Source organism: Vombatus ursinus, unplaced genomic scaffold (genome assembly GCF_900497805.2).
Source record: "Vombatus ursinus unplaced genomic scaffold, bare-nosed wombat genome assembly UNPS02014830.1, whole genome shotgun sequence".
NCBI classification, from domain to species: domain Eukaryota; kingdom Metazoa; phylum Chordata; class Mammalia; order Diprotodontia; family Vombatidae; genus Vombatus; species Vombatus ursinus.
The window spans coordinates 11,328,428-11,353,130 of NW_020954608.1; the positions used below are offsets into that span (position 1 = coordinate 11,328,428).

A 24,703-nucleotide genomic window follows, 5' to 3' on the forward strand; every position below is an offset into this window, starting at 1 on the left:
CTCCTCTCAGTTCTTTTCACACAGAGGAAACTGTTCCTTCTCTCAAGGCATTGCTCTTGGAAACAATTAAATCACTTTGGTTGGGCTCCATTTTGCCATCTTGAACAGAAATGAGAGAACAGGATATACAAAATTAAAACTCATTTGGATTTTGGAGCAGTTAAAGATCTACATTTTGTTTTTTTGCTGCAAGAAATCAGAAGCTATTTTGAGCATCAAAAAAAAAACAACCCCTCTATATCACCTCTCTTGCTTTGAAGCTTGTATTTGGTCCAGTGTGACTGGTAGAGCTGAATGGGAAATACGATACTGGCCTAAGGCTCTGGATGTAGTGGAGTCCACAAAGACATCAGCTTGATGCAGGCCCACATTGCCGTTATTATAATCAGCAGCAGCAGGTTCATCATTATAACTCTCTGTTTGCATGGCACTTTCTAAGTGTCTCCTGCTTTGCAATCATTTTATTATGTTCCTTACCATAAACCTGGAAGTTGTCTGGTCTTATTGTCACGCTTTCACAATGAGAAAATTGTTTCACACCTTCAGGTTGGGTACTAGTCTTATGTCTCCCCCCTTCCACACTCCATTTTGTCTGTTTATATGCCTGTTTCTATAGCACTCTTCCAAGAAGAAAAACTTGGGCTCGTACTCAGTCAGTAGGCTCATCATGAGCACGTGTGCTCAAGTGTGTGTGGATGTCTGTATCTGTGTCTGTGCAGTCTCTTCTTTCTTCATTTTTTCATTGTATTTTCAAAGAAATGTGTGTCTTTGAGGAAACTGCATATGTTCATGTTCTCTTAGTCTAGTGACTTAGGGGAGTAAGCAAATACGGCTGAGATGATTGGAGGGGATGGGGTATGGGCTTGTCATTGGAAATGCAGGGATGATTAGCACAGTTTCAAAGTTAGTAGTCTCATTTTTAAAAGCTATTTTCAAAGTTAACACGAGCAAGAAAAACACTGACCCAAGCTTGTTACAGAATTCGTGGGAAGCAAGGTTTCCTATAAAGTTGTGAACAGAGTGCCATGTCACATAAGCCAAGAAGACTAAGCATACACAAAGAGAGTTTGGTGTTGTAATCAAGTACAACTTACAAGTGATCTGACATTTATTAATGATTGGCATAGTAGTTATGGCACATCTTATACAAATGGTAAGTAATTATGATAAATCGAAGTAATTAGTATTACTTTTACATAGCTAACCAGGTTTGTTTGTTTGTTTTTTAATTTTGTCTTCTCTATGTTAATTCTGTGGTATCTGTAAATAGCATTGGTATTATTGATTTTCCTTGATTTCACGTGCCATCTCCCCAGCTATTACCAGCCTCACGCCACAGAGTTTCTGCCTTGAGCCCTTCAGCACCAAGGACAGCTAGGGATAACTCTTTCTTTGGAGTGTGGAAGAGGAAGGTCTGTGATCTTCAAAGATTTCTTAGTTAGGTTTGAGGCACAAAGGAAAGCAGTCTTTAAGAATAGCCATCTTCTGTGAACCATTAAACCCAATTTGACAGCAAGATTCCAGTCCTACATGCTGAACACTTGGACCTGCCTTCTACATGGAATGATCTCTAACTGGTGAGCCTATGAGCCCATTCTCACCAGATACTGGGGATTCCCCTAATACCTAAACCAATACTGCTGTAAAGAGCCAACTCTCCTCTTACTAGCTTATTTCCTCAACCAAGGCAATTGTCTCTCTTTCTGTTCTTTTAATTTGAAATAATAATCCCTGCCCTTCCTACTTCACACAGTTATTGTGAGTATCAAATAAATTATGAATGTAGAAGTGTGATACAAGTGTGAAAGGGGATGGTGATAATAATCGCATATTAGCAATGGTAGAATGCTTAATGGATAGAGCATTGGGCCTAGAGTGAGGAATATCTGAGTTCAAATCCCTCCTCAGATACTTACTAGCTGTGTGACCTTAAACAAGTCACTAAACTTCTGCTTACCTCAGTTTCCTCAACTGTAAAATGAAGATAATAATAGCATCCACCTCAGAAGGTTGTTGTGAAGATCAGATAAGATAATACTCACAAAACACTTAGTGCGGTGCCTTGCATATATTAAGCACTATATAAATGCTAGCTATCATTATTACCATTTTACATACATACACTTACTTACCCCTTATTGATTTCAAGTATCCTGAAAAGGAGATTGTGGCTCTTAACAAAATTATCGAGGACCTATGAGATAGAATTTGAAACTAGAACTTCCTGACTTGAAGTCCAAAATTCTTTCCCCTGTCCTCTGCTGCCCTCTGTTGCTTTATTACCTGTATGACCTTGAGCAAATTTCTTTACCTCTCTGGGCCTCTTCATCCATACGGTGAAGAAGCTGGATTAGATGGCCTCTTCAGTCCCTTCCAACTCTAAGTTTATGATTCTATGAACAGCCTCATCGCATTCCCTTTCTCTCTCTTTCTCCCAATTTGGTTATTTGTGTTGTCCTCAAGTTTTTGTCATAGTCCTCTGGGAAAGGCGAGGGTTCCAGAGCAAGGAGGGAAAGCTACTTTTCTCCAGGTTTCCCTGAACCAAGCTGGACAAAGTAGTAAGATCAAGTTTACCTTCCAGACTGGAGGAGGATGGTGGGAGTAAATGGTAGTGTAGTAGTCTTGGAGTAAGCCAGAAAAACTCTGACTGGCTTTTATTTTAAAACAACTGTGTTTTGGGGGCTCCGATTCAGAATCAGGCCCATAAGACCAGGTCAGATTTCAAAGAAATAAGGAAGTCATGGTAAAAATGAAAAGGAGAGGACACAAATGAACACTATTAGCATTCTCATGTGACTTAAAGGGACAACTATCAAAGCAGAAGGGAAAAAAACAGAGCAAGATTTTCATTCTCAAAAGCTTCCTGCCTCCTTCCATCTCTCCTTACCCCCTTTAGCCACCTGATGAAAGAGAGTAAGAGATAAGGAGATAGTTATTAATTGAATAGCTCTTCCTTTAGGAAAAAAAAAACACAAAAATTGTACTAAGATAATTGGGTCTGCTGCTGCTTTGGATGAATCCAGTGTTATGCACAACTTGCTATGGCCCTTTTTTTGGTGGGGAGGAGTTAAACAAGCTTGCCCACAATCCATATTGGAGTGGCTTTTATTTGTCTAAATGAAATTTTTGGTGAAAGCATGCCACTGAGTAGATCTTATTATACAGAGCCATTTATGCTCATTAAGTAAGCAACAGGTAAGTGATGAGGGACTTGGTACTTTAAAAGACATTTGGCTATCTAATAGGAGCTAGAAGCATTGTCTGAGTGGCAGGCTTTTTTTTCCTGCCAACATAATATCAGTACCATAAAGTAAGAGTTTAGCAGCAGAGAGGATGCTAGGAGGGGAGCCGATGTCTTCCTTGTTCATTTGTTTTATTTTCAATGTACTTTTCCACTTAGTCTTTTTCCCAGTTCCTCACCAAGAGCTCCACAGACCAATGGAAATCATTGGTCCAGACCTTATCCCCTAAGATACAAGTAAAGTACTACATATGACATGAAATCAATTTTATAAGATGTTTGTTCTCCATAGATTCAGTTAGTAATTCATATTAACCCGGTCTGGTTGTCATTGTCTGAAGTTGGAAAACAAACTTCCTTTAAAATTGATTTCTTGTCATATGAAGCATTTTATTTGCATAGTAGGAGTTAAGGATTGTGCCCATGATTTCATTGGTCTGTGGAACTCCTGGTGACAAATTTTTCTCTACCAATGATGTTTGGCACCTTTTCTGTAAAAAATAGTCTTAGAAGAGGAGTTTTTAACCTGAGGTCCACAGGACCCAAAGGCACCAATAAATAGATTTCAGGAAGTCCATAAACTTGGATGGGGAAAAAATTACATCTTTATTTTCACTAACCTTTAATTGAAATTAAGCATTTCCTTCAACTACATATATATTTTTAATTAGTCTGAGAAGGGGTCTGTAAGTTTCATCAGACTGCCAAATGAGTCTGTGACATATAAAAGGTTAAGAATCTCTGTCTTAGACAGCCACGAGAAGATTAAGTGACTTGTCCAGGGTCACACAGACAATATCTGGCAGAGATGGGACTTGAAAATTCAGGCTTTCTTGGCCCCAAGGCCCGCTCTCTATCTTCTATGTCATGCTGTCTCTCTTGCCGTCTTCTGTTGTATTTTTACACCTTTTTCATGCATTATGCCCCCAAACCAGTGACTTTAAGCTGGAGTCCAAGATTAAGATGTCTGAAAAGCTAGTATTCATGTCACTGACTCATGATGTCTCTTTGAACTGGTCAGTTGTCTTCTTCAAGACTCAATCTTTCCATGTACAGATTGTCAGAAGCAGTCTGGTGTATTAGATCTGGGACATGGGTACAGAGCCTGCCCTGATATACACTATATCTGTATCACTATGGGAAAATCCTGTAGCCTCTCAGTGCCACTCAGGGAACTCTCAGAAACTAAATTACAGAGGAGTTGCTAATGTGTAGTAGTGGAGAGAGTTTCTACACTGGGAGTTCCCTGCAAGGATATAATCAATTAACCAACCGAACCCTGCAAAAAAAAAGTGGGGATGATGACGTTTGCCATTACCTTCTCTCTCTGAAGTATTGTAAAGATTTGTGATGCGGTCTCTTAGAGGACTAACTTAACAAACAAAACATACACCTATTAGGCTTTGTAAAATCGGGGATCTTCATAATGTTATTGTTTAATCTCTTCTTTATCCCTTAGACCATCGTCTGCAAATAGCATAAATAGTACCATATCTTCAAATCACAGTGGGTATGCACCAGAACTGCCACTGCCCTCAGTTGGAGGAGATCTAGCCAGCCGGTTGTCCAGTGATGAAGGAGAAATGGATGGAACAGAAGAGACAGAGAAGCTAGATTGTCACTATTCTTCACACCATCCTCGACCTCTAGGGGTAGGTTTCTTCATGTCTCCGTCTCTCCTTTTTCGCTCTGCCTCCTGAGTATTTAGTTCTCAGCATCACAGGACTCCTAAGCACCATGAGAAGCCAGTGGCAGCAAGTTTTTGTGTTTAGGGAGTGTGCTAGCCCTTAAGGTTGAATGGCTGCCATAAAAACACCCTTGAAAAACTCATAAGAGAGAAAGAGCTGCAGGCTGATTATGAGCCTTTAAACTGCTGAGTATTTGTGGTCCACCTTGAAGCAGTAACACTTGAGGGATGGTATTTATGTAAGTGCACTTGTGCGCTAAACTCATGGCCTCATCTATCTAAAAACGGAGTGTCGGCTTTCAAGGGCTGCTCTCACCCATCTGCTCAGAGAACTGTCTGTCTTAGCAGTACCCCAGTCTGGCTGCTCTGGTTGGTTTTCTTCCCTGTTGCTTCTAAATTTTATTGTTATTAGTAAGCATGACCATATGGCACCAGAACCAAGGAAGCTGTGTATGTCTGTGAAGTGGGGGAAGAAAGATTATGTCAGCATGAACCGATAAAAGGCAGCTCTTAGAACCCTCAGCAGACGTTTTTTAGATAAAGGAAGCCAATGGAAATTGAAGTGGTAGTTGGCATTGTTGCTCAGTAGTTCAGTTGTATCCAACTCTTTGTAACCCTGTGGACCATATCACATCAGTACTGTCCATGGGATTTTCTTGTCAGAGATACTGGAGTGGTTTGCCATTTCCTTCTCCGGTGGATAAAGACAAACAGGGATAAATGACTTGCCCAGAGTCACACAGCTAGTAAGTATCTGAGGCTGGTTTTGAACTCTGGTCTTCCTCACTCCAGGCCCAGTACTCTATCCATTAAGCCTCCTAACTGCCTCGAGTGATGGGACAGCAAGGTAATACTAGAGACTTTTTCATTTTTGATACGTGAATATTAGAAAGAGACTCACAGAGGCAAGGTCAGTTATACTTGGTGGGTGGGATTGGGCTGGATTCTGTGACTCCACCACCCCTGCCAACCACCGCCCCCCTCCAGCCAACCTATGGCCTGGTACTTAGAAAGAATGGTAATTTGACCAGCATAAGGACTGAAGAATTGAGTTATCTGGCCCAAGTAGCAGAGAGGGGAGGGTTGTTATTGCTGTTTGGGCCAAATTGTTTCTTCCTCTTTAAAATGATAGTATCGGACTAGGTGACCTACTAGGTCCGTTCTAGACTCAGATCTTTAACCCTGTAACCTATGATTTTATTAATGTAAGGAACTAGTACTCACACAATAGCCCAAGACTTTGCCACTTGGCCAGTGCAGTGTCAGCAGTGAGCCAAGAGCAGGTGAGAGCAGAGGTATCCCTACCCCTGTGAAACTCCCTGTTGGGCCTGAACCAGGTTAAAATGTAATTGGAAGATTAACAAAATAAAGAAAAACACAGTACAACGTAGGTGAGATCAATAATTTGAGGTTTTTGAAGTCAATATGTGGACAGCAAGGATCTGTTTCTATTTGAATTTGACACTACTGGGTCAGAGCATTTACAGATTTTTGGATAGGAAGGGAAGGGGATAGTGGTAGATCTTATACCACAAAAGACTTGCCTTTTACAGGCCTTCATGAAAGGAAGAATCTAGAGGTTGCCTAGATCTGAATGCACGCTGTCTTCTAAGTACCTTGCCTGTTTTTAAAGATCTCTGCCGGGGGAAAGCAGTTCTCCTAACAAAGGCAATGAAAAAATCAGGCTATTAAATGTATGAGGTATCCCACCCTGGGTTGAAATAATCCCCATATACTATTGGTAACTGGCTCCCAGGTTGGAAGAAACCTCACAATTTCTTCTTTGGTTTGTAAATTTATCATAATCTAATGCAGAAAATATTTTTCATGAACAGCCCCAGATTTAGGACATAGTAAAATTTGAATCCCCCACCCCCCAAAAAAATATCCAGCAACAGCAAAGGGAAGTTTTCCCATTTCCTCCTGAGAACTGTTCCATCAGATGGGTTGATTTCCAGGAAGAGTTTCCAGTATGAGAGCTAAGCCAGTACTATGTCTGGGATGAAGGCCAAAAGCTGCTGGAAGTCCCAAAGGAAGGGAGAAAAGCTAAATTTAAGTTATAGAGTCATTTGCAAACTTAACCTAAGCTTCTGACTCAGCCAAATGTCACCTTTTCACGGGCTGTTTTCTCCTTCTGTTGGTCCTCTAAGACTCTTATTGCCATAATCAAACAGTATTTATTAAGCAGCTTCATCCATGTATTTCAACCAGATGTTTCAAATTAATCAATCAATCCACAAGTATTAAGTTCCTACTGTGTGCCAGGCACTCTGCTAGGCACTGGGGATGTAAGTACAAAAAATGAAACATTCACTTCTCACAATAAGTTTATATTCTAATGGGAGATACAAGTAAATATTAAAATATATATAGCATTAAATATAAAATTAATAAATATGAATATATATCAAATAGTTCCTTGCAAGATAGTTTGGGAGAGAGGACACCAGTGAGTAGAGGGATTAGGAAAGACTTCATGCAGAAAATGGTACCTGAGCTGCATCTTAAAAGAAGAAATGAACTTTTTTGAGGCAGAGGTAAGGAGAGAGTACATTCTAGACATGAAATGAAAGATGGGATGTTGATTGTAAAGAAAAAGAGAAGATCACAGAAAGTTTTCTGAAAACGATCTCATTGATGAGATGTTGTCCCCCTAGATTTGTCCTTTGGTGCAATGCCTGTATGTACTCCTACTTCTGAATTTCTTGTCCTAAAGAGCTGTAGCATCTCAGGAGTCATCAAAGAGACCTCAAAAGGTCCTCTAGAACAAGTCCTTTATCACACCTCTGATGATTGGCCACCCTCTCTTCTTGGAGTCTTTCAAAGATTAAGAACTTGTTCTACTCTAAGACAAACCGTTCTATTTTGGGGCAGCTCTAATGGGTAGGAAGTTTTGCCCTATACCTAGCTAAAGTTTGCTTTTCTGTAACTTTGACCCATCATTCCCAGTTCTGCCCTTAGGCGACTGATACTAAAGATTACAGAATTCCAGAGTTGGAAAGAACCTAGTCAAATTGAACCTAGTCAAATCCATCCGTGATCCTGTTCTCTATCTCCAACACGTGATCATTCAGCATTTGCTCTAACTCACTACCTCCCAAATGTATACGAACCAAAACCTGCCGTTGTTGTAACTTCACTCAGAGTGCCTACGCCAAGGGAAAAAAAAATCCTAACCCCACTTCTGTATGATAGTCCTTTAGTCCTTCGATTACTAGAACACAGCTACCATGTTCCCCCTAAGTCTTTTCTTTTTCAAGATAAATATCCTCATTTCCTTCAACCAGTCTTCCTATAGCGTGGTTTAAGACCTCTTACCATTTTTTACATTCCTTTCCAACTAGGATGCTCTCCACCTTATAAATGTGGCGCCCAGAAGTAAATAAACATAGTACCCCAGATGTGCTGACCAAAGCAGCACAAGTGGAATGGGGTCATCAGCTCTTGTGTCCTGAACACTGTGCCTTTCTTAGTCCATTAGCCTTTTTGGCTGCAATGTCTCACTACTGACTCATTAAGTTTGCAGCCTCCACCCCCCTCCAGCTCCCAGATATTTTTCACATGACTAAGCTTAGCTCTGTTATCTTGTAATTGTGAAGTTGATGACTTGAACCCAAGAGTAGGACTTCACATTTACTGGGTTAAGTTTTGCTCCACCGTTCTAACCTGTCAGGATTGTTTTGTTTCTCAACTCAGTTATTCATTGTGTGAGCTGTCACTTCCAGCTTCACATCAGCTGCAAATTTCATAGCCACACCACTGATTGCTTTTCAAAGTCATTGATAAAATGTTGAACTACCATAGTTCAACACAGAACAATTCAGCCTTGTAAAGGAAATCTAATATATTTTACACATGAGAGCCCTCCAAATATCTGAAGACAGCCACCTTGTATCTCTCTTCCACCTATCCAGGCTGCAGCAATATTATGACTACCTTTATTGTGGGTACTCCATTCATAGCCTTTAGTGCAACTTAAGATGACTTTTGACTAATTAAGATCATGTGAGTTTTTTGGTCTTGCCAGGTCACACTGCTGGCTCATCTTAAACTGGTATGGTACCAAAATACTTCAGTCCTTTATTCACAAACTGTTGTTCAACTGAATTTCCCCTATTTTGATCTATGAAGTATGTTTGTTTGTTTAACCCTGTTCATAGAAGAGCTTAACGTGAGAATATAACAAAATGGATTTTCTGCAGCTATTAAGGAAATTTGGCTCAATTCAACCCACATTTATGCAGTCTCTGCTCTGTATAAATATTGATCCGTTATGCAAAATACAAAGGAAGAAGAAATTGTATAGCTCCTAACCTTGATGAACTTAGAACATAGTTAGGGTCATGAGACAGATAAAACACAAATAATTCCAAGGCAACATGGTGATATGGAAGACGGATTTTGAACATAGGTGCCACCAAAGTTTAGAGTAAGAAATCAGGTTGCTAGGGAGATTAGGGGCAGGAAAAGGATCATAGAAAAGGCCCATCATACATAGGCATTGAGGAACATATAGGCTAAAGATTTGCCAAGAAGATGGAAAAGGGCAATCAAAACAGAGAGGGCAGCATAGGGAATATAATGAAGACTGAAATGAGTGTGTTTTTGATGTGGGGTTTGAAGTTGGCTTTAGGAAAAGGAACAGAAATGAGAACCCGTAAGGAGACTGACCTGGCTGGGCCTAGAAGGGCCCTGTTAGGAAGTCACGAGGGAGAAGGTTGCACAAGGCAGTGTAGTACAGGGGATAGAGTCCCAGTGGGGCCCATCCAATCCCACCTCTGACAGCTCTGAATGGAAACCAATTGAATGGAAACCAATGGAACTGTAGGAAACCAATTATGTTGAAATAGTTACCACAGTATTTTTTTTTTAATTCTTGTACCCCAGGCTGAGAACCCCTGATATAGAAGCATTATGGTATAGTAGATAAAGTATTGAAATTGGAGTCAGGAAGACCTGGGTTCAAACTTTCCTCCAACATTTATTAGCTGTAGGATATGAGGCAAATCACTTACTTTTCTAGGCATCAGTTCCCTCACTGTTAAAATGAGGGAATTGTGTTTAATGACCTTCAAGGACCCCTTTAGCTCTAAATTTACGATCCTGTTATATGCCAGGGTTTTTCTTAGAAGATGGGCTAGGTAAGTAAAATTGATAGAGGACTTTAAAGCATAGATTTCAAAACAGTAGGGTGTCTAGAGTACATTTCAGCACATTTCACAGATAAACTGAGGCCCAAAGAAGTTATTTAACTCACTCAGGGTCACACAGGTAGTAAGAGCCAGAGCCAGAGTTCAAATTCAGGTTTTGTGTCTCCAAATCTAACATTCTTCACACTGAACCAGGCTGCCTCTCATAATTTTTCCCTTCGTTACTGCTCTATAGGGCCTTTCTGGTCCAAGGTCAGGATTTGCATTTGGATCTGATAAAGTTACAAAACTGCTTTTAAGGAACATTCAGCTGACTATGGGTTAACATGATTTCATTACCTACTACACTCACCTATGCCTCTGTACTTTTCCAGGTCAGGCCTCTATTGTGAATTTGGCCTTTAGCTATGCAGCCAACTCTAGTGTGGCCTGATGCTGGGTTGCATCTAGATTTCTGCAGAAAATCTGGATCTCATACTGAAGCAAAACAGAGATGTTTTTTGTCTTTAGTACTATTTGCTTCTTTATTTCAAGTGAGATTGTACCCAAGAGTGCATTTATACAAATGTTGCTTTCTCTCTACAGTTTGTATTAGCTTATTAACCTGTAATTAAAATTAAAATGTTTTGTTTCAGTTTTGTTCATTTGGGAGTCGCCTCATGGGACGAGGGTACTACGTGTTTGATCGGAGATGGGATCGCTTTCGATTCGCACTAAACTCTATGGTAGAAAAACACTTGAATTCACAAATGTGGAAGTAAGTGAAAATTTCCCATGCAGCCTAATGCTACATGTTTTCCTTTATGTCTTTGAATAAGCAGCGTTGTGGCGTAGTGGATAGAAAGCCAGCCTCAGAGCCAGAGAGAAATTCAGCTCCTGCCTTTGACATCTACTGGCTCTGTGACTCTGGACAAGTCACTTCATCTATCAGTGTAGTAGTGTTCTAGGCAACTTTCTAAGACTAGATTGCAGAGAATGTGCCAAATTGCATTGATGAAGGAGTTCCCTGTGTCGGTGAAGTCATAGGTTCAGTCCTTAGGCTTCAGACCCTGTAGGCGTAATCTGTGTAAGGGAGGTCTCCAGCAAAATGGGGAAAGGGCAAAATTTGATTCTTGCTCTTCTAACCTCCCCTATTAATTCTTCCCATCATCCTGATGTCTGATCCTTTCTAACCCCCCATTTCCTGTCCTGTGTACTGTTCTTTCACAGTCTTAATTTGGAAATGGCTGCCAAATAGTAGATGTTGATAGCTAAGGTGTTAGCATCTAAGGCTTAATATTTCCCAAGCATATGTTCTTGAAAAGGAAAAAAAATAATGACACATAAAACGTCAAAGGAATAAAGCTATAATGGTTGAATAGCAGGCAGTAAGGTTAATATTTTTGGGATGGGAAGCCCTACCCAACACCTCCCTCAAATTGCACTGCATAGACAGTCACCTTCTCTACCCAGAAGTAGGGGAGGTCCCAAGGTTTTCTGTTCCTAGAAGGTGAGCTGCATTGGCACATTGGTTGTTTTCCTTCATTCTCAAAGAGGACCATCACTATGTTGGGAGTCAGTTGTTCAGATCAATAGGAACTCAGAAGGCTCTACCACAGGTCAGGTATATATAGTCCATATGAACATTTGGAGGAGAGATGTCTCTAAAGTTGCATATCTCACATTTCTTTTGAACTACTGCAATTCTGCTTGTTGGTGCATCAATATCACAGCTGCTATGTCTTTATGCTCAGTATCATGGTCCATAATTCTGATGAAAACAATACTTAAGTTTTTGCTCAGTGGACTTTCTCCATATAAGCCAAACCAAGAGATTAGGGAGGTGCCTCTCCTGGATAAGGCTGCTTCTTCACTCAGTGGCATTTTTCTTCTCTCCAAACCCAATGTAAAAGGAACTCTTGATTTCTTTTCATATTGTTACTCTCCAAATCTGATTTCCTATGAGGTGCCAGCTGAACCAAACAGTCTACCTCACACATAGTAGGCTATGGATTGAATGTTAATATATTTATAAGGAAAAAAAAGAAGCATATAACTCTTTCCATATTCAAGGCACTGCCTCCTGGGTCTGAAAAGACCCAGTTAGCATCGCATACAAGGTCTTTGTCTCTAATTATTTAGATATCAGGTATTATTTGCCCTTGTGAAGTGGCTGCCCTTCTGTATTCTCCAGGGATCAGAAGAAGTCTTCAATATTCACAGATGCTTTCTTTGTGTATTATGAAAAATAGAGTTGACCTATATCTGAATCCCTGGTGTTCACTCAGATGAAACTCAGTATTCCTCACCCTACCTACCACAAGGACTCTACAGCCCAGCTCAAGATTCTTTTATTCTCCAACTTTGTATGTGTGTGTGTGTGTGTGTGTGTGTGCTGAGCAACATTAAAGCTAATTTGGAAGAGTGAGACACTCTATTGCCCTCAAGGCCCCTTTACCCACATCCACTGAACCCGAACCTGGAAGGATGACAACTGATGAGGGCACTCAATATATTAGGAAAAAAGGAAGAACTATGATTAACAATCTTGGGAGACTGTAACGTATCTTGTTAGATTAACTATCGTGGGAGATTCTAACATAGTATTATCATCACAAATGAAGCAAGGTTAACTCCATACTCACCATGCCTATTGACAGAAGAACTGTACATTTTCAGTAGTTTCTTAACATGTATCAGTTCCATATCATATGGAAGTTACCTGAGAGCTTAAATGGAAACAAGTCAAGCAGCTCTGAAATCCATTGCCTTTTGGTTCTCAGAAATAAGTACATGTAGAATGATTGAGAAAGCCTCCTCCTTATTTAAGGTGAGCACTCCAAGTAAAGAACTTTCTCCTACTTTCCACATTGTCCTTCCACTGTTCGTCACCTGTAATGCCCCATCTTGGCTCCATTGTCTTCATGCTGTGGTGGGAGGATAGAAAGATGAGGGGAAGAAGAACAAAAACTGTGCTTCAGCTGCTCGACTTCGTAGGCAAGGAAGGAGCACTTCCCCTCCGAGACTGGTTTGGAAAAGCAAGGTTATAAAGGGTGGCCCGGAGGGGAAAGGTAGAAACCTTCAAGAGTGAAGACCAGAAGAATGCAGACCTTGGTCTTAACACAGAGTGGGGTAGATAATATGGTCTCAGGCATTGCCTTGATAGCAAGCAAGACCAAGAAGCAGAAAACTGATCTTTCCCAATACTCATGTCAATGTGGGGTATCCAGTTCTGGTATGTACCTGAGCATTTACTCCCATTGAAAATTGCTGGCATTAAAAATTGTGTATATAGTGCTGAGCCTGGAGTCAGGAAAACCTGTATTTGATTCCTACCTTAGACTGTGGGCAAGTCAGCCTCTCTGAACCTGTAAAATAGATTATGTTGATAATGTGATAGCACCTGCCTCACAGGTTTGTTATGAGACTCAAACAACATAATACCTAAGACACAGAACAAATCTTAAAGTGTTATATAAGATGTCAGCTGCTGTTATTGCTATTATGACAAAGAATTCCTGATCCCTGATATAGCTCCCTTTTCTCTGAGCATACGTCTCCCCCACTAGACCTGGGGGGTGGTCACTGCATCATCTTTCCTTCCACAGGCACAGGAAGAAGTGTCTTAGATTACAATCCAAGCCCCTTAGAGTCGTTATTTTGAGGGGGGAGGGAAGGGGCGATGGAAGAGGAGGCAGGGGATAGCAGGAGCAAGAAGTTCAGCTGTGTTGTCTGGAACCTTCTTCTTTCACTGACTGCCTTAAAAGGGAGTAATTTCTAACACCTCTGTACCTGCCCTGAATGGCAGGTTAACAGGAACGTCTACCTCTGAATTCACCTGGAAAAAAAACTGCAAAAGAATAAACTGGACTCCCCCAAAGTGGATGCTGGAGAACAGTCATTTCATTGTCTAGACCCAGTAAAGGGTAGAATAGAGAAAGAGGGGGAACCCAACCACTTTGGATTGGACTCAGTTATAAAGAGGGAAATTTGACCAGGTTACGCTCCAGGGAAAGTTGACTAGGCCTCAGGGAGCAGTGGCTGTGTAGCGGGTGGCAAGTGGGAGAGCTTTGGCAGAGCAGTGTGTTAACAGGGAGGTGTTGACCAAGGCTACAGCCTCACGCTTCTCACTTCAAGCCAGTGACTTGATGCAGAGCTAGTCCCCCGCTTTCCTAAATTCCAAATGAACATTTCCCAGTAAAAAGAGATAAAGATGCAATGGCTTAGGGAAAATAGAAGTGCATAGCACCCAGGTTGTATTCCAGATTGCTCTTTTGCCATTCACATGTGGACCCCTCTAAAATTAAACCACTCCAACATTCACACATGGGGAGTAGACTAGAATATGGAACCCCCAGACTGAGAGAAGTAGCCTGGTCCAGTGGAAGGACAGTTATTAGAGGGCCAGGGTTCAGATTGTTGTTCTGCCACTTACTACCTCTAGAACCTAAGGCAAGTCACTTCATCTCTCTTGGCCTCAGTTTCCTCATCTGTAAAATAAGGAGGATGGTCAAGATGACATTAAAGGTTCTTTCATGCTCTAAGTCTGTAATCCCATGATAAAAAAATTTTTTTAGAGACTCTGTTACTGGAATTTCCAGTAACAGTGTAAGGGTAAAGGTGAGAGGGAATAATATGTAGAGGCAATAATGAAGAATTTGGCATCCTGAAGGTTTTTGTTTTTTGTGGTTTGGTCCTCAAAAGGTTCTCTTTCCCGACCTGAACTGCTCAGACCTAATCTGAGTTTCAGAAGGACATTGCCAATGCTGATGCTTGCTGTCTTCTCTCATTTTTCTTTCATATTTAGGAAGATTCCTCCTGCAGCAGATAGTCCCATGCCTTCGCCAGCAACACATATCACCACCCCTGTTCCAGCATCTGTTTTACAGCCTTTCAGCAACCCTAATGCCGTGTATCTTCCTTCAGCACCCATCAGCTCAAGAATCACTTCTTCTTACATAATGACATCAGCCATGCTCTCAAATGCAGCCTTTGTGACAACGTCAGACACGGGTTCCATCATGTCACACACCACAGCTTTCCCCCATGTGGCTGCGACGCTAAGCATCCTGGACCCAACTTTTAAGGCTCCATCTGCTATGTCCCCAGTGCCAGCTGTCATCCCTTCCCCATCCCACAAGCCATCCAAAACAAAAACCAGCAAATCCTCAAAGGTCAAAGACCTGTCTGCCCGTAGCGATGAGTCTTCGAGTAACAAAAAGAGAAAGCCACAGTCTTCTTGCTCTTCCTCCTCATTAACCTTGCAGACCTCTCCCTCGTCTTCATTTTCAGGGCCCCACAAAAAGAACTGTGTCTTGAACCCAAGTTCCACATTGAACTCCTATCAGGCGACATCTTCCTATAACAGTCTGTCTGTGCACAGTACAAACAATGGAACAAGTCCACTCAGTGCCAAAATGGAGCCCTCAGGACGGACTTCACTGTCAGGTGGCTCCACAGACTCCGTAAAACACATGAGCACGGTAGTCAGCAGTATTGACTCCTGTAACCCGTCAGTACCCTCCTTGGTGCACCATGCGGGGGATCTCACCCTGGCCACACACAATGCGGTGTCTTCTCTACCCCTTTCTTTTGACAAATCAGAAGGGAAAAAGCGTAAGAACTCTAGTTCTAGTAACAAAGCCTGTAAAATCACTAAAATGCCTGGTATGAATAGCGTTCACAAAAAGAGCCCGTCCAGCCTTATCTCGCCGGTGCCAGAACCTGCTAACAGCTCCATCGCTCGGCAGGTAAGGGACCCAATCCTTCCAGGTGCCTTTTTTTTAGGTTCCAGAGAAGGCACGTCTTCACCAATGTCATGGTGGACTGCATGAGCTGATCAAAGGAAAATGGTGGTACCCTGTGCAGGCTGATTCAGACCAGGATAGCTTGGACGTCACTAGGTAGGTAGAGGCAGGGAGGGGCGGTAGATAGAGTGCTGCAGTTGGAATCAGGAAGACCTACGTGTGAATACCGCTTCTGGTACTTATCTTGTGAACCTGGGCAAGTCACTTAACCTCACTGGGCCTCAGTTTCTTCAGCTGTAAAATGGAGTAATGCTACACAGAGTTGTGAGGATCAGATGAGACAATGTATTGAAAATGCTTTGTAGATCTTAAAGTGTTATATGCATATTGGTTGTTTTTCTTTTCATTATTGTTAGCACCCCCAAAGACTAGAATGCTTTTAATGTCCTTTTCTATTTAACAGTTTGGGTCAGTTGGCCCAGATGACCCCATCTACCTCTTCAGGATCAAGAATTGCGCTTAAGTATTCTCTGCCCCTCTGGTTCCTTCTTCTGATTAGCTGCTCCCTCTCAGTACCTCCATTTTAAGGAGTATGCCCAGGTTAGCCATGTCTTCATTCCTCTCCAGGCTCTACTCCTAACTCTTTGGATTTTCTCTACCCATGTTCCTACCTTCCTTTTATTTGTTTTCTTCCCACATTAGAATGTAAGCTCCTTGAGAGCAGGGACTATCTTTCCTTTCTTTCTGCTTCTATCTGTGTTCCCAGTGCTTAGCACTTTACCTGGCCTATAGTAAGTGCTTAATGCTGCTTGCTGATTTGACTTAACTTATTTCACCATACCTTTCACTCTTTTCTGAGGTGCTGAGCTCTTTTCAGAACCGCAGGAAAGACGTACAGGGGATGGGGTGAGAGAGTAAGAGCTTTCCTTCAAATAGAAGGATGTGTTTTATTCATTTGCTGTCATTTTTATTTTTTCAAATTTTGGGTTCCTTATCTCTCCCTCCCTATCTACCTTCTTCTCCCTCTTGAGAGGGCAAGCAGTTTAATACAGATTATACATGTGCACACATGCAAAACATTTCCATGTTAGCCATGTTGCAAAACACAGACCAAAAAAAAAACCAATGAAGTAAAAAAGTATACTTCAGCCCACATTCAGATTCTATCAGTTCTTTCTCTGGAGGTAGATAGCATTTTTCATCATAAGTCCTTCAGAATGGTCTTGGATCATTGTAATTGCTGAGAACAGCTAATTGATTCACAGTTGATCATCATACAGTGTTGCTATTACTGTGTACAATATTCTTTTGGTTCTGCTCATTTCACTTTGTATCAGTTCACGTAAGTCTTTCCAGGTCTTTCCACTCAGTCACTCTGAGCGTGTCTCCTGCAGCCCCTTTCCTAGCCCAGACCACAGTCTTTTCATGATGCTCATGAAGTCATGTGGACTTACTGAAACGTGAGTTCCTATGATAGTAGCATAGGAAAAAGCAGGCTTCAGGTGAATTGCTCTGAAGTGTAGCAAAGCCTTCAGAATTATCAGAGGAACAGGACTGACTCTGCTTCCAGCAAAGTCCCCAGAAATAGCCAAATTCTTTTGAGTGCTACACACTACAGAGGCTGAAGGACAGGGTATATGGCCAGACAGCTCTTTATCTTCTGTGCAATAAAGCCCAACATTGGGTTGACACAGAAAACTGAAGGGAGTGGCCCCATTGTAGCTGAATGAAGAGGAGTAGTGTGATTCTGAAGGTGGTTAGGTCTCTAGTTTAGTTTGATTAAAAAAATTTTTTTTAAATCTCCAACCTATGCCGTTACTAATTTGCTTGGTTACCAGTGACTGGGGTTCTCAACACTTGCTTGGGCAAATTAAACTCTGAAATATAAACTAACCAGGAAAGAAATTATGAAATGGGTCAGTCAAATAGAAATTGGTCATGATGCCATGTTTCTTTTCCCTGTTCCCCAGGCTTATTACATAGCTGAGCTAGAGAGACCTCTTCATTTTCTCTCCCCTCAGGCAGGGAAAATGTACTTGTATCCCACCTATGTACCGAAGAAATCAGTTGTACTCATGGGGAAATGGATGTGCTATAACAACAACAATAATAATAATAATTGTACTCTTAGGGAAATGGATTTGTGATGATGATGATGATGATAGCATTCATATGGCACTTAAAGGTTTGCAAGTTGCTTTACATATCTTAATTCATTCAGTCCTCACAACAACTCTGTGAAGTAGGTGCTCTATTTTACTATGTGAAAATTGAGACACATGGGTGCTATTATTACCCCCCATTTTCCAGTTGAGGAAACTGTGGCAGACAGAGGTTAAGTGACTTGCCTTGGGTCACATAGGTAGTAAGCTTCAGAGGCTGAATTTGAACTCAGATCTTCTTGACTCCAAGTGCCATACTTTATCCACTGCACCATCTAGTGGCTCTGTGTACATAATAGCTTGGAATTAGGGTTAGCGTTGTAACCGGTTAAGGAGAATTGAAAGGAATGACCAGGATGAGGGGCTTGGAAGTTGTGATACCAGTAGGCATGGGTAGGAACTTCATCTAGGTCACAGTGGAAAGATCTTTATATTGTAGGATCTCTCACCAGTGAAGGATATCTGTCTGTCTCTTGTCCTATTGCACAAGGCCACAATTTGTATCAGCAGAACAGCATGGGCACAGAACAATGTCCATGACCTACCCTGGCATGGAATAACTTGGTATGAGCACTTAGACAGGTTTGGGGATAAGGATGGACATTAAGTGGTTAAAAAGATTCTTCTGCATTTTGATTGTATCTGTTGAAGTTTATGAGACTCATCAAAACATGTTAAGGGGATGCTGAGATAGAGCCAACAAGACAAAATGTAAAAGAGTGTTAGTCAGTAAACATTTATTAAGTGCCTACTCTGTTCCAGAGACTGTCTTAAGCACTTGGAATACAAATACAAATAAAAATAATGATAGTCCCTACCCTCAAGAAACTTACAATCTAATAGGAGAAGACAGCACACAAAAAGAAGCTTAAAGGAGGAGGGCTTAACCAGTGAGAGTCTCATCTACAGACAGTACCTGGTGCAAAGGCATGATTTGGACAAAGAAGTCCAAAAGCAGCATGGTTGGTGGAAAATGAAGATTGTGCTGAGGTCCTTCTTTAAGTAGAAGCTTAGGAGCCCACAGTCCTGTCCTCCTTGACCAGGCAGAGGGTCCCATCAGAGGGATGAGAAGAAGCCTGATGAGGTGAAAATACCAGGCATTTTCAATCTTACAGAAATCACAAAAGGACATAAGGGAAAGAGTCCAAAGGGAAACATGATAACTGTAAGCCAGAGCCAGAAAAGGGAAATTAAGAAGAGAACAGATGTTGTCAGGGCTACATAGCACCAATAGCTGAGGTCGCTGATATTCTAAATAACAAGACTGGGTATGCCCACCTCTATAATTCTCAGCCACCTTCAGCTTCCATTGAGCTGAATTACCTACACAGACTTTGGCTGTTTTATTCAGGGCCTGTTTTAGGGTTTGATAGTTAATGTTATCCTAGGCAATTCTAAGGATCAAGAGTAGGAACCTTGTCTTCATTTTTCTTTTTTTTTTTTTTTTGCAAAGCAATTGGGGTTAAGTGACTTGCCCAGAGTCACACAGCCAGTAAGTTTCATTTTTCTTTTCATTCCCCTTCCCATCCTAGCATAAAAGTTGATTTGAAATAACTAGGTTGAGAATCATAACTAAATTTATTCCATGAAGAATTTTTTTATTTGTGTAATTTTGCCTTTGGCTTGATCATGGCAGCATGTTAAGAAGGAAGAAAGGGAGGGAGGGAGGGAGGGAGGATTTGCCAGGGCTTTACAAATATTGCCTAGTATGATCCTTAGAATAGTCCTAGGAGGTAGGTACAATTATTATCCCCTTTTTACACTGGAGGAAACAAAAGTGTAGCACTGTTCTTTTGTCTCTGATAACTATGGAGCATTTCTTCCCTCTCCTGCCCTGGCACATTGAGCCACAAGGTGAGCCTAAGGGGAAGGTTTTACATCAGGTCTATGTCCCCCTAGGTAAAAAGGCAGCCTTTGTTGGAGATAAGGACGAGTGTGGGGAGGGTCTGTGTTTGATGCTAGACTGATCCTCAGCTCATTCACGGATGGAAGACGTGACTGAGTCAGGTGATTATAAGGTCCCCTAACCAAACCACCACCATCCAGGACCTATAATTTGCATCTGTGTCTGAGGCAACTTAGAATTCCCCTCCCTGTTCTGGAGTTGCTCTTTCAGGGGTGGGATTAGATCATCAAGGGTCCATTCCACGGCACTGTCATTACCTTTTTTCTAAGGCAAGAACAGTCGTGCTGAGCACCCTTCTTCCTTCCACCGAGTTCTTCACACTCCATCTTCTTCCCCAAGCCAGGCTGTGTATCTGAATATTGCTTTATTGGTATCTTTCAGGTTGGAAAAAATAGCAGTGTAGCTTTGTCACAATCCAGTCCTTCAAGCACACCCAGCCTGGCACACAACCGACAGGTGAGTGGCTTCGGTCGGAGCACTTTAATGCTTCCTCAAAAGTTTCCCATGGGATGTAGTTTCAGGAAAGTTAGTGTCATGTTAGGAAAGTGCCCAGTACACACAAGAGTCCTTATCAGAACCAGGGAGCGTTTTTGGAGTCTGAGGCTGGCAAAGTTCAAAGGATGAGTTATTTATTCTTGGGCAAAGGAATGAGAATAGAGGAGAAACATCTCGATCATGTTCCAGGCTTTCTCCTGGCCCCTCCTGTCTGACTCTGTCTGCAAATATTTTCTGAACACCCACAAAATATATAAACTGGAGGAGTATATGCAAAGGATCTGTGATTTCATCACAGTAGCAAACCACTGGTGTGAGAACTCACCCTATCAGCCCAGCTATGAATTAATAGATAAGTCTTAGGGAGTTGTCTGAGGTAAGGCCCAGTGAATTTAAGATTTAACCAGAGTCACACAACTAGTAAGTATCAGGAGTGTGATCTTATTCTAGGCCCTCCTGCCTCCAAAGGCCTGTTCACTATGCCAAACTGCCTCTATTCTTAGGGCCATGGGATCCTCAAAATGCTTATTCTTTAATATAAAAAAAGAAAGATGATTGTGTTAGGTGATTCAGCTTTGATTTTTTCACATCCCAGTATGTCTTTAAAATTGTATTGATCTTTTGTTTTTGAATCACCTCCATTTCCAAATACATCTCTCCTCCCTTCTTTAGACAACCCATCCCCTGCAACAAAGAATAAAAAAGAGAAAAAAACACAGTTTAGCAAAACTGACCAATACATGTGGCCTTGAGGCTGCAGGTTCCCCACCCCTGCAGTAAGCACTTTCATTCATTCAAACTCAGTTCGTTGGGAAAGCTCTGGAATCTGCCATCCTAGAGGTACTCTACTTAAGGCTGGCACCCTTTGGAAACGACTTTCCATCCAGTAGTCTGACCTGGAATAGGACCGTGTTAAATTGACTTTGCCACCCTCAGGGAAAGGAACCTCAAACTGTAATGTACACGCACTACTTGTCTCATGGTGTTATGAGCAAAGCACTTTGTAAAACCTGTAAGTGCATATAAAAAAGTTCTCATTCTCGTTGTTTGTTGTGATTACTGTTGTTATTATTTGTTGCAGTGGTTGTTATAATTATTACAGTTTTGAAACAGGCTTTGCTATTCTTTTTTTTTTCCTAGAAGACTGCAAACCGAACAGGCAGAATACGGACTCTTCCATAACGAGGAAAGAAAGCACCCTTTGATGTCCAATTCCCAGCCACCCTATCCCACCACAGGTGTTAGGGGGTTGGGAGGGGTGGGGCGGGAAGTGATGGGAGGACAGGTGACTTCCTGTGCCCTCTAGGTATCTCAGCCCCTCCTTTTTAAAATCAATTTAAGGTCTAAGAAAGAGATGAAAGAAGACAAAGTGAAATTTATATTTACCGAAAGCTGGAATCATGGTTGTAGTTGTTTTTGTTGAATTTGCTTTACTCCTTCTCTAGCTTCTGATGTTGCACCGCACCATCAGTTTGTTAAAATAATTCAGAGTAGACATTCCAGAACCTCGGTTCCTGGTTGGCATCTTCCTTAACTCTTGAAGCTCTCACACATACACTACTTCCTTTTTCTGTTTTTGTTTTTGTTTTCCTCCTCATTCCCTCACACCTCCCATTACTCTGTGTCCAACCTTGTCACTTAGGAGGGAGCTGGGTCTCAACATGCTCCTGTAATACAGCAAATGATGGGGGACACTCTGTTTGTGAGGGGGCCTGGGCCATAGACCCAGTGCACAGGGAGCAGGTAGGAATGAGAGGTTGTGTGAAACTCTTCTTAATCAGGGTTTAAGCTGCCCACTGGGGCATGAGCCAAATGCTGAGGGCAAAACGAGGTATTCCCATATCAGCCACACCAATGTTTCAGGAGAGTTGCGACCAATGTGGTGATTTGCCCAACGTCATTATCTAGGTGTGAGGTTGGGAAAGAATAGCTTTGGAAGGTATAACAAAGGGTTTCTCTCAGAGTAAAAGGAGAAGGGAGTTAAGTATTGAGGGAGGTTGGGGACAAATGATCTGAGACAGCAAAGCAGGTACCATTAAGGGGATGACACATCACATCCCACATTCCTACAAATTGAGGAATAAACTCTCCAAGATGCCTGAGCCACAGCTTGCCCCTACAAAGTAGACTATGATAATTATGAAATTTTCTAGGAGCCCATCTCTTCCTCTGCCTTCCACTCTGGAAACGCCCATACTTAGTGTCCGATATGCAAGAACCCAAAGTTACAGGAACCAAAAGTGAAAGGAACCCAATTGGGAGAGACACGGAAGCAACTTCAGGAAGGGGCAGGGCTCCTGCATGCTGCTAAAGTTTTCATGAGTTTTCCACTGTATCCCTCACCTGCATCAGGTGAAAAAAAGAAAAAAAAACTAACCACAAGGAGGAAAAAGGTGTCTCCCTAGTGAAGGCACCTGAGAAGGAGGGGTCAGTACCACTTCAGCACCCTGTATGGACAAACACAAGCATTTCCTAGCTAACTCCCATTCTGGCATACATCCGTGAACCCACAGGCCACAGGGGAGACCACAGGAGGCATCACAGAGCTACCAAATATGCCCATCTTGCTTACCCCCAAGTGTCCAGACGTTGCTTGACACTCTTCCAAAGCTCAACATTCACCAGCCTTAATGTGGCCAGGCTATTCCTGTACCCCCTGGGCCAATGTAATAATAGCGTCCCACTGTGTAGGAAGAGAGCCATCACGTTAGAGGAGTGGAAAGGTTAAGCTCATGAGAATGTGCTGGCTGGAATTACGGAGGATAGTCAGTAGATGTAAGGTCAAGTGGAATAGGAAGTGACCCTAGGAGCCAGGGGGCAATCACAGTGCCAGGAAGAAATTCAGGGTCTTGAATTAGGATTTCTTGGTATTGATAATAAATTTAGTTAATAAAATAATGTTTACTCATTTCTTTAATATTAGACTAATTTAGGGAGTTAAGGAGTAGAAATGCTATGAAGTGTTTGTTACCAAATTAGATATTAATGACAGCCGCAGCTGGGCACAGACATGTCCCCTGAATTCTTCCTTTACCTTCCCATCCCCCCCACCCCATGATACTACTACTGTTGGGCTTTATCACACAACTGGAATTTGCAAAGATACGAGGCAAACCGTCTAGTTTGCATCAATGGAATTGCACTGACAGTGTTTCTTATAGGATTACTAAATTTTTTATATATAAAATAAAGATTTTTTTAATCAGGAGTTGATAATAGGTACCAGGACATTAGTACAGAGGATTTCATTTTTATTTCTACAGTGTTAAAAGTGCACTTATATGCTGGTTTAATTATGTCTTGGAGAAAAAGAAGAGACTGCAAATAGAAGGGAGATTGTTACTTTTTTCTTTTTTTAAAAAAAGGCTTAAGACAGATTTTAAGACTTATAAATGTTTAAGCAATTATAATAAACAAGGCTAGACCCTTTGAAAAAAAAGTTTAGAAAATATTCTTAAAGTAAATTTTTATAGTGTTAATTTTGTAATAATTTATGTTTTACTATATTGCAGAGCTAACTGACCAGAATAGTTTCAGAAACAATATGAAACTTAGGAAAGTTTAAGCAATGTTTATATTTTTAAAATGTTCTTTGAATTATGTTTTTATTGTACATTTCTTCAGACTGAAAAGTGTGTACATATCTTTGTTATTTTTGCACAATTTTTTTTGTCTTGTTCAGTTTTAGGAGCAGAAAGTCTGTTTTGTTTTGTTTTGTTTTTCATAATTTATTTTAAGTTGTAAAACCTGCAGGAGTTTTTGTTTTTGTTTTTGTTTTTTTAAATCTCAACAACAAAATAACCCTCTGTGATTAATGGACTGTTGCTACTTCTGGAGGGGAAGCAAAGGTTGTGAGATTCAGTGGCTGCTTCTGAGAAAGAAAGTCTTGACGGTGACTAAAGGAGCAATTAATTACCAGGAGTTTGACCGCATCTTTAGCTCTTTCCACACATCTTTTCATTGGGAAGCTGGAATGTTGAGACTCTCCATCCAATGCTGCTTACATTCGTCAACTGGCTCTGAACTAAGTGATGGCATTTCTGGAAAACTGAGCATCCTGAAAACCTGGGGTATTTCTTCCTTCACAACAAATCAGTGGTTTACTTCCTAATATGTTAAAATGCTCAGTCTGAAAAAAAGAAATGGAAAGAAAACATTTTCTTTTGGGTTCTTAATGGCGTTAAACTGGACCAGTCTGTAAAGCATTATCAGTGTAGCATCCATTCAACCATTATTTTTCCACCAACACTCATCGACTTTCTTCAGCCTGTCCCGTCACTGCGCGCCCCAGTCACCTCCATCTCCATTTGCCTGAAGATCTTGTGATTTGTCTCCA

General features: G+C 41.4%; 1 protein-coding gene across 5 annotated transcripts in view; it reads left to right on the forward strand.

The window, feature by feature from the left end:
• The window catches only part of ATXN7L1 (ataxin 7 like 1), a 253,230-nt gene extending 229,353 nt beyond the window's left edge, over nucleotides 1-23,877 (forward strand). For 4 of the 5 annotated variants that reach the window (XM_027838587.1, XM_027838589.1, XM_027838591.1 and 1 more), the window contains 5 exons: nucleotides 4,701-4,893; nucleotides 10,714-10,835; nucleotides 14,865-15,807; nucleotides 20,254-20,328; nucleotides 21,508-23,877. In XM_027838587.1, coding sequence (XP_027694388.1) covers nucleotides 4,701-4,893; nucleotides 10,714-10,835; nucleotides 14,865-15,807; nucleotides 20,254-20,328; nucleotides 21,508-21,549 — 1,375 coding nt within the window. In that variant the 3' untranslated portion in view covers nucleotides 21,550-23,877. The remainder of the gene's footprint in view (nucleotides 1-4,700; nucleotides 4,894-10,713; nucleotides 10,836-14,864; nucleotides 15,808-20,253; nucleotides 20,329-21,507) is intronic. The other variant, XM_027838588.1, reaches the window with a different exon arrangement.
• Nucleotides 23,878-24,703: the final 826 nt, after the last annotated feature.